We start from the raw sequence: 10,585 nt of genomic DNA, 5'->3' as shown, positions 1-10,585 counted from the left end.
GTATACATGAAGCCCTGGGTTCGATTCCCCAGCACCACATATATAGAAAACGGTCAGAAGTAGCACTGTGGCTCAAGTGGCAGAGTGCTAGCCTTGAGCAAAAAGAAGCCAGGGACAGTGCTCAGGCCCTGAGTCCAAGGCCTGGCACAGGCAAAAATAATAATAAAGTTGAGCCCAGCTCAACTTTAATGGCTCTTGCCCGTAATCCTAGCTACTCTGGAGGCTGAGATCTGAGGATCACAGCTCAAAGCCAGCCCAGATAGGAAAGGCCATGAAACTCTTATCTCCAATTAAACACCAAAAAAGCCAGAAGTTCCAGGCACTGGTGGCTCATGCCTGTAACCCTAGCTACTCAGGAAGCTGAGATATGAGGACTGCAGTTCAAAGCCAGCCCAGGCAGCAAAGTCCATGAGACTCTTATCTCCATTTAATCACCAGAAAACTGGAAGTGGCCCTGTGGCTCAAAGTGGTAGAGTGCTAGCCTTGAGCTGAAGAGCTCAGGAACAGCACCCAGGCCCAGAGTTCAAGCCCCCTGACCCCCCTCCCCCCCCAAAAAAAAGCCAGAAGTAGAGCTATGGCTTAAGTGACAGAGTGCTAACCTTGAGCTGAAAAGCTCAGGGTCAATGCCCAGATCCCGAATTTAAGCCCCAGGACCAGCACAAAAAGAAAAAGATTAAAATTGAAAAAATGTATAGTACTTATAGTCTGTACCCTAAGGCCAGAAGAGGCAAACCCTCACCAGAAGGACTTCAAATAATACTGATAGCCACCATTTCTTAAAGGTTATTATATATGGTGAATGATGAGCATTATGTATATTATCTCATTCCTGAGGCTGTGTGTGTGTCTGTGTGTGTGTATACACAAGCACCAGTACAGAAGTTTAAACTCAAAGCCCCAAGCTCTTTTTAGCTTTTCCCCCCTCAGGGTCTCACGCTCTTGCTTGGGTTTTTCAATCATGGTTAGCATTCTACATTTTGCTGACTATTTTGAAGATGGAGTATCAAAGACTTTTGTGCTCAACATAAAACTGAACTGTGATCCTTAGATCTCAGCCTCCTAGTACTTAGTATTATAGGCATGAGCCCCTAATGCCTCGCTCTGAAACAGGTTTAATGAACCACACATCACAAGGGAGAAATAAAGCTCAGAGAGGTTAAGTGAATACCCATGGTTACGAAGCTAAATGGAAAAGCCATTGACCAGCAATAACTTACTATGTCCAGGTCTTGAAATTGCTCATTAATAAATATCTAAAAACTTCAGGTAGGGGGCTGGGAATGTGGCCTAGTGGTAGACTGCTTGCCTTGTATACATGAAGACCTGGGTTTGATTCCTCAGCACCACATATGTAGAAAAAAAGCCAGAAGTAGTGCTGTGGCTCAAGTGGTAAAGTGCTAGCCTTGAGCAAAAAAGAAGCCAGGGACAGTGCTCAGGCCCTGAGTTCAAGCCCCAGGACTGGCCAAAAAAAAAAAGAGGGACTGGGAATATGGCCTAGTGGTAGGCCCTGAGTTAAAGGCCTAGGCCTGGCAAAAAGAAAGAAAAAAGAATGGCAAGGAAAAGTAGAAAGGGGACATGGCTCAAGTGGTAGATTGTCGGCCTAGTGTGACTAAATCTCATACTAAAAAAAAAAAAAAGCAAAATCCAAAAACCTTTCTAGCTGAAATGTCCATATTCCTATTGAGATAGTAACTCAATGGTAATGGTAACAGGTAAAAGTAGTAGCCTTTAACATCTCACAACTGTACTGTGACTCCAAAGGTAGAAAAAGATCGCTACACTTATTAAAAGGGGGAAAGTCCACTATAGTAAAACGGATAAGTCTATGAGTATTTTATCTCCAATTAACCACCAGAAAACTGAAGTAGCACTGTGGCTCAACTGATAGAGTGCTAGCCTTGAGCTGAAGAGCTCAGGCTTAGCACCCGGGCCTAGAGTTCAAGCCCCACAACTGACAAAAAATAAAATAAAAAGGACAGGATACTGACTGAAGTGGTGAGACTGATATCCACCGGGGACATTCTTTTTTTCGTCAATTTTCTTGGGTAATCAAGCACTTTTAGTCTGCCTCTGCACTCCTTGATTCTTACATTAGGAGTGAAAAGGCTTCCTTTCTCCCCAAACACTGCTCTCTTGAGTTTCTGACCCCAGGACAACTACCACAGCATGTAGCAGCTGGCCACTAGGGGGTGGTGTTTCTGTAGTTAAGATGGAATCTACAAACTTGGATAGGTGGGGCAGCCAACTAGACTCAGTACTACATCTGAATAACCCAGCAAAATAGAAAAGACAAAGTCTTAGGGTAATGAGCCTTAATAAGTGAGGAATAAGGAATAGGAGTGAAGTAGAATGAAAGACTCAAAACACGCCCCGGTAATCATTCCTTAGAAAGGGAAATATTAGCCCTGAGCTCTCCCCAGACACAAAGAAGTCAACAAAAGATTTCTTAGTTTATTTGCATATATACATTTGCCCTCAAAGGAGCCACTTCAGGAGTCCTCCAGCTCTCCTTAGTCAATACCAAAACCTATATAGGAAGGTGGATTCTGAATAAATAATGCTCAAACTCCTTATCCCACAGATTATAGCACAATTTATTTAGAAAAACAGGGAGATAGAAGATAGAGGTCAGGGCTCAAGAGACATCCTTTCCTCTTTGTAAACATTGACAACCAGGCCAGTAGGCCTGGGAAAAGTGCAAATAAGGGCACCACACGGTATATCCAGAAGGCCAACCATACCCTTGAAGTCCTTGAGCATCTGCACCCCTGCCTCACCAGAGCTTGGCTAGTGCCAGGGGCAGACACAAGGTAGTTACTCCTAGCTAAGTGTTCACATCATGTGGCATCGATGTTTTTGGCCATAGGAATTCTCCACACGGGCAATCTCCTGGATAATTTTGATAAAGATGTCTTGAGTCAGCTACAAGGAAATAGATATTAACTGACAAGAGTCAGTTCAATGCTGGCACTCTGTAGCCCTGAGATGAACACACTTAGGCTAGATCCCAATCATCCCCATCACCAAGCACTATGTAAGGCACCCTTCCCACCAGTCTAGTCTTTAGGCCCAGTACCTGATTCTCTTTAGCAGATGATTCCATGAATGTTGCACCCCAGGACTTTGCTAGCTTCTTTCCTTCAGCTGTTTTCACTTCTCTGGAAGAAAATATGAGACATAAAAATGGAGGATAGATCCATGTGCTGGTGGCTCACATCTTGAATTCTATTTCCTTAGAAGGCCTAAGATTTGAACATGGAGGTTCAAAAACAGCCAGGGCAGGAAAAATCCATGAAATTCATCTCCAATTAACCATCAAAAATCTGGAAATAAATCTGTACCTCCAATGGTAGAGCGCTAGCTAGCTTTGAGCAAAAAAGATGAAGGACACACATGTGTGTGCATGTATACATACACATACACACACACAATATGGAAGTAATGTTCCCAAGTACTTGATAAAATCCTTAGGATTGGGCTGGGAATATGGCCTAGTGGCAAGAATGCTTGTCTCATATACATGAAGCCCTGGGTTCAATTCCTCAGCACCACATATATGCAAAAAGCCAAAAGTGGTGCTGTGGCTCAAGAGGTAGAGTGCTAGCCTTGAGCAAAAAGAAGCCAGGGACAATACTTGGCCCTGAGTCCAAGGCCCAGAACTGGCAAAAAATAAAATAAAATCTTTAGGATTTAGATTTCCTCTAATGCTTTGTACATCTCCAGAGTTTGAGGAAGGAAAAAATAGGTAAACAAACACATGATGAGTAAATATAGAACTAAGATTTGGAATACATCATCATGTCTCGTGTGGTATAAGAATTATCTTCTTTTTTCTTTTTTTTTTTTTGGCCAGTCCTGGGCCTTGAACTCAGGGCCTGAGCACTGTCCCTGGCTTCTTTTTGCTCAAGGCTAGCACTCTGCCACTTGAGCCACAGCCCCACTTCTGGCTGTTTTCTATATATGTGGTGCTGGGGAATCGAACCCAGGGCTTCATGTATATGAGGCAAACACCCTTGCCACTAGACCATATTCCCAGCCCAAGAATTATCTTCTCTTAACACTCCAGTTATAAATGAAGAGATGAAATGATTTATTTAAGTCAGTAGCAGAACTAGGACTAGAGATTGACTGGTTCCTGGTCCGTAAGCAGCAAAGAATTTGCATACCTGTCTATTGAAAGATCCACCTTATTCCCCACTAGCACCACTGGCAGCCTAGGAGGAAACAGCAGTTACTAAAAAGATTCTGTCCCATTCTCATGGACCCCAACCCCCTTTATGTCAAAGTTGGACAACTTCCCAGTCAGACCAAGTATAATCTATATTCCAGAGTCCTCTCTGTAGCTTGGATAATTAACCCCTCTATTCTTTCCCACTCCCTAATGTCCATACTACCTGTAACCTCTAGGACTACTTACTGGGTTTTCCCATGGCCTTCATGGAGTTTTTGGTACAGACTCTCAATAACACGGAAGCTTTAAACACAAGAAATGGAGTTATAACTTTAGTTCTAGGACAACCTTCAGGTCTTCCCAAGCCCCCAGCTCACAATCTCAGTCACTTACCTATGCAGACAGGTGATAGAATACACAAGCACATAACCATGGACCCCAATGATGAATGAATAGGGCAGAATGCTATACTCATCCTGGCAAGAAATAGAAACATCAGTACCTAGACCCATACCATTTAGATGGCAACAGGCTTAGTAAAATGGGATTAAGATGACCCTCCCTGTCTAGGAATGTGGCTTAGTGATAGAGTGCTTGCCTAGCATGCATGAAGCCCCAGGTTCTATTCCTCAGTACCACATAAACAGAAAAGGCCAGAAGTGGTGCTGTGAATCAAGTGATAGAGTGCTAGCCTTAAGCAAAAAGAAGCTCAGGGACAGCACTCGGGCCCTGAGTTCACAAGCTCCAGGATTGGAAAACAAAAAGAAAGATGACCCTCCCTATGATACTTCTTGCTCATCACTTTTCAACAAGATTTACAAAGCAGCTACTTCTTGCCCCAGTCACTTCTTTTCAACAAGTATTTACAAAGCAGCTCCAAATGAGTTCTGCATTTCCTTAGCATCTAAAATGACTTTCCTAGTGGTACAAGCCTATAATCACAGCACTCTGGAGGCTGAGGCCAAAGGATCATGAGTTCAAGGTCAGCTTGGGCTATATACTTTGTGACACCCTGACACCTAAACAAACTTTTTTTTTGCCAGTCCTGGGGCTTGGACTCAGAGCCTGAGCACTGTCCCTGGCTTCTTTTTGCTCAAGGCTAGCACTCTACCACTTGAGTCACAGCGCCATTTCTGGCCTTTTCTATATATGTGGTACTGAGGAATCGAACCTAGGGCTTCATGTATGCAAGGCAAGCACTCTTGCCACTAGGACATATTCCCAGCCCCCTAAACAAACTTTTAATACTACTTTACACATGGACCAAAGAGGCTACTGGATATTATGTCCGAAGGCTGAATTGCCACATTTGAATACTCTACCCTAACTGGTACCTGCCCGGCTGTGTCCAGCAGGTGTAGGTGAAACTCATCTTTGCCAACAGTCACTATCTTGCTGTATGCTGAAAAGAAAAGAAAACTTAACTGTGAGATGCTTATAGTGTCAGAGATGTGGACCCCCAAACCTTGATCCTGAGAGTGACAGAGATAGTCCAGGTCTAAGGAACTATGAGATCCTTGGGTTCATACTGTTTACATGTACACTACCCTGACTAGTAAGTATTATGCAAAATTGGTTCTCTAGACTCACAGAATGGGATTAGTATATTTTACTTCTAAATAAATCAGCCCTTGGGCAACAAAGAAGTTTTGAAGTCTAGAGATGATGGGTTACCCAAGTCCTCCAGATCCCACCCCTTCACTTTTTTTTTTTTTTTTTTTTGCCAGTCCTGGAGCTTGGACTCAGGGCCTGAGCACTGTCCCTGGCTTCTTTTTGCTCAGGGCTAGCACTCTGCCACTTGAGCCACAGTGCCACTTCTGGTCATTTTCTGTATATGTGGTACTGGGGAATCGAACCCAGGGCTTCATATATACGAGGCAAGCACTCTTGCCACTAGGCCATATCCCCAGCCTCCCACCCCTTTACTCATAAAGGAGAGCTTACTCACTATTCTCCACAGTAGGATCATAGTCTTCCAAAAACTCCCCTTTGACAAACTGATGTACCAAAGATGTCTTCCCTGTGGGGAGAAGAAGCAGTTGTATCCAAATCATCCATCAATCCTTTCAATCACCCCAGAGCCAAAAGGTACTCCCAAATCAGCTCCCAGTCTGTGACTAACCCAGGCAACTGCTTTCCATATCTGACCGTTACCCTCTTTCACATTGTCTCTTTAGCACTTTGGCTATATAGTCAGCAAGACACGGTAAGGCTTTCCTATTTCCTAGTCCGTCCTTGGGAAGATCCAGAATTCTCTAGGATCAAATCCGCCCTGCTCCAGAACACTTGTGACAATCAACCCCACACAGATCCCGGCTGTGTCTTCAAATCCAAACCCCAATGGCTTGCTCCTACTGTAACCCTGGGGAACCACTCCGATGCGCCCATAGCCAAGTCCACATTAACCCGCCCCGCTGCTTCCTAGGGCCCCACACACATCCCCAGCCTTTCTTCCTTCATCCTTCCAGATAACGCTGTACAAGCGCCTGGGACGATGCCACTATTCCTCCCAGAGTCCCACTCCCAAGGCTGAGCCTTGGGTAGCCACAAAGCCTCAGCAGGGCGGAGACTCACCTACAGCGCCGTAACCGAGAACGAACACTTTCCTATAGCGAATCAGCGGCATGCCGGGAACCTGTCCCTAAGGGACTTGCAGAACTTCGAGGAGAGAGCCCAAGGAACAGGCCAGGTTGCAGATAGGAGCGGCCGCCGGTGCAGGAAACTCGTGCACCTCGAAGCTGCCAGGGCAAGCTGTAGAAAAACCAAAACAAGCGCCAAGCCCAGAGATGATCACATGATCACAACACAGTACTACTAAAGTAAGAAAGCCGGGTGCGGAGAGGAAATACAGTGCCAGTAAGGCGCTCCGGGCTCCGCCCCCACGCCACTCCTCATTGGTCCATTAGAATGGATGAGGGCGGAGCTGCGGGCTGGAGGGAAGGGTGGATCTCACGCGGAGTTGGAGAACTGGGAAACACGCATGCGTAAACCTGAGCTTGTTCATTCATAAAGAAACAGAAAAATGCCCAGGGTCCTAAAGTTCTTTGCATGTTTGCAGCCCAGCAAAAGTGGCTGCGAAGAATCGCAGATTGAAAATAGCCGTTGTGGTTAGGCTGAAGTTTCTAGTTAAAAGATTCTAAGGTCTCCGTTTTGCAAGGTCTCTTGGGATCCTTGGTTAAGGAAAAAAGGCCAAAGTACCAGTATATTCTTTCCCAGACTTCCCTCAAATGTACTCAGTCTTTCGTGATCCATCTTTGGGATTGCAACTGTTCTTGGGAAAACTGGTAGAACATGTGACCCGTAGTCTGAGGTTTTATTAACATCAATATCTTAATCAGTGCATTTATTTATTCAACAAATATTTTATCGGGCACCTAATGTATGTTCCAGACTTTAGGGATAGAACATGAAGATGACAGAAGAATTTTTTGGGGAGCGGAGAGTCGGTCGTGGGGCTTGAGCTCTAGACCTGAGCTCAAGGCTAGCACTCTACCACTTGAATTACAGCATCACTTCCAGTTTGCTAAGTGGTTTTATTGAAGATAAGAGTCTCATGGACTTTTCTCCTTGGACTAGGGTGATGCTCAGCTCTCAGCCTCCTGAGTAGCTATAGGCATGGGCCACTGGCCCCAGGCAACAGAGATCTTTAATCTTCGAAGACGTAGGCTATGAGTTTGATCACCAATAAAAGAAAGAAGCAAGAAGATTGTTGAGGAAAAAAAACAAGAAATATCAGTATTAAGTGCTACAAATGTTAATGCAAGAGCTGGGAATATGGCTTAGTGGTACAATGCTTGCCTATATGCATGAAGCCCAGGGTTCAAGTTCTCAGAAAAAGCCGGAAGTGGCTCTGTGGCTCAAGAGGTAGTCTTGAGCAAAAGAAGCTCAGAGACAGAGCCCAGGCCCTGAGTTGAAGCCCCAGGACTGGAAGAAGAAAAAAAAAGCTAAAGGACTGCTGGGCACTGGTAGCTAACACCTGTAATCCTAGCTACTCCAAGAGAATGAGATCAGAGGATAGCAGTTCAAAGCCAGCCAAGTAGGAAAATCCTGGAGACTCTTGCCTCCAATTAACCACCTGAAAACCGAAAGAGGAACCATGGTTTAAAGTGATAGTGCTAACCTTGAGCAAAACAGCTCAGGGACAGTGCCTGCAGCCTGAGTTCAAGTTCCACTACCAACTCAGTCCCCCCCACACCAAAAAAAAAAAAAAAAAAAAAAAGAAAGCTAAGGGCTGGGAATATGGCCTAGTGGTAGAATGCATGCCTTGCATACATGAAGCCCTGACTTAGATTTCTTTCTTTCTTTTTTTTTTTTTTAGGCCAGTCCTGGGGCCAGACTCAGGGCCTGAGCACTGTCCCTGGCTTCTTTTTGCTCAAGGCTAACACTCTGCCACTTGAGCCACAGTGCCACTTCTGGCTATTTCCTGTATATGTGGTGCTGGGGAATTGAACCCGGGGCCTCATGAATACAAGGCAGGCACTACTAGGCCATATCCCCAGCCCCCCTGGGTTAGATTTCTCAGCACCACAAATATAGAAAAAGCCAGAAGTGGGCCTGTGGCTCAAGTGGTAGAGTGCTGGCCTTGAACAAAAAGAAGCCAGGGACAGTGCTTAGGCCCTGAGTCCAAGCCCCAGGACTGGCAAAAAAAAAAAAAAAAATGCAGTAAGAACAAAAGAGGACAGCCATAGGAGAAAAGCACCAAATAGCAAGGCCCAAGCACCTCTTAGAACCCCAAAGATAAGGAAACAAAGGCCCTCATCTGAAAATGTCTTATTATTTTTAAATGATTATATATTCTCTTCCTCATCTATGGGATATACACAAGCACATCCGAGGGAACTTGGGAGGAGGGCACAGAATGAGTGGAAAGTGGGTGAAAATAATAATAATAATAATAATAAACCAGAGGAGACTATCAGCTACATTAGACATTGATGAAAGTGAACTAAGCAACTCGTGGGCGGGAATTAGAAAAAGGGAACAGATGTTACTAAACAAAAGGAATGTACATATCACCCAAATTGGAAGAAATGGCTTTATTGTTAAAGTTCATAGACTTTGCAAGCTATGTAGAGTAGAATGATAATTTTCATCATTGTGAAGGTTAAAATATGTACTGTGAAATGTATGTAGTAATTTAAACTCAATTAAAAAATGTAAAAAAAAATTCAGGTATCACATTATGTTACAAAGAGTGATATAGTTATATTGATACTGACAGTGAATATTTTCATATTTATATTCAAAAGGGAGAGGGAGAGGGACAGGGACAGGGAGGGAGGGAGGTTATCATACCCCCTTTGGAAGTCTGAAGAGAAAGAAAGATTTAAAGATCTTTCTCAGATGTCCACCAGCACCCACTGGAAACTTTTACCTCCAAGTAACCAGCAAAAGGCCAGAAGTGGGGTTGGGGATATGGCCTAGTGGCAAAGAGTGCTTGCCTCAAATACATGAAGACCTGGGTTCAATTCCCCAGCACCACATATACAGAAAATGGCCAGAAGTGGTGCTGTGGCTCAAGTGGCAGAGTGCTAGACTGGCCAAAAAATAAATAAATAAAAGGCCAGAAGTGAAAGTGTGGCTCAAGTGGTAGATGTGATGTGCATCGGTAGCATACATATTTTTGAGTTGTTGTTGTTCTACTTTTTTGTTATTTATAAAATTAAAAATGAGGGGGCTGGGGATATAGCCTAGTGGCAAGAGTGCCTGCCTCGGATACACGAGGCCCTAGGTTCGATTCCCCAGCACCACATATACAGAAAACGGCCAGAAGCGGTGCTGTGGCTCAAGTGGCAGAGTGCTAGCCTTGAGCGGGAAGAAGCCAGGGACAGTGCTCAGGCCGAGTCCAAGCCCCAGGACTGGCCAAAAAAAAAAAAAAAAAAAAATTAAAAATGAGGGGCTGAGAATATGGCCTAGTGGCAAGAGTGCTTGCCTCATATACATGAAGCCCTGGGTTCGAATCTTCAGCACCACATATATAGAAAAGGCTGGAAGTGGTGCTATGGCTCAAGTGATAGAGTGCTAGCCTTGAGCAAAAAGAAAGCCAGGGACAGTGCTCAGGCCCTGAGTTCAAGCCCCAGGACTGGCAAAAAAAAAAAAGTAAAATTAAAAATGAGGCTAGGAATGTGGTTTAGCAGTGGAGTGCTTGCCTAGCATGCATGAAGCCCTGGGTTCCATTCCTCAGCACCACATACACAGAAAAAGCCGGAAGTGGTACTAAGCAAAAAGAAGCCAGGGACAGTGCTCCGGCCCTGAATTCAAGCCCCAGGACTGGCCAAAAAAAAAAAAATTAAAAATATGTATGTAAGGGCTGGGAGTGTGGCTTAGTGGCAGAGTGCTAGCCTTGAGCAAAAAGAAGCCACAGACAATGCTCAGCTTCAGGATTGGGGGAAAAAAAGTATATGTAAGATAACA

The 10,585-nt window shown here is 44.5% G+C and overlaps 1 protein-coding gene across 1 annotated transcript; it reads right to left on the bottom strand.

The window, feature by feature from the left end:
- Window positions 1-2,223: 2,223 nt before the first annotated feature.
- On the bottom strand, window positions 2,224-6,908 carry Rhebl1 (RHEB like 1). Its single transcript, XM_048350697.1, has 8 exons — window positions 6,746-6,908; window positions 6,120-6,191; window positions 5,506-5,573; window positions 4,565-4,647; window positions 4,418-4,474; window positions 4,167-4,214; window positions 3,077-3,158; window positions 2,224-2,922 (listed from the first exon to the last, which is right to left on the bottom strand). The coding sequence occupies exons 1-8, from the start codon at window positions 6,795-6,797 to the stop codon at window positions 2,833-2,835; spliced, it is 552 nt and encodes a 183-aa protein (XP_048206654.1). The 5' UTR covers window positions 6,798-6,908; the 3' UTR covers window positions 2,224-2,832.
- Window positions 6,909-10,585: the final 3,677 nt, after the last annotated feature.

This window comes from Perognathus longimembris, chromosome 1, assembly GCF_023159225.1.
Source record: "Perognathus longimembris pacificus isolate PPM17 chromosome 1, ASM2315922v1, whole genome shotgun sequence".
Taxonomy (NCBI): Eukaryota; Metazoa; Chordata; class Mammalia; order Rodentia; family Heteromyidae; genus Perognathus; species Perognathus longimembris.
The sequence above is the reverse complement of the archived record's forward strand: the minus strand, read 5'-3'. Positions and strand labels throughout refer to the sequence as shown.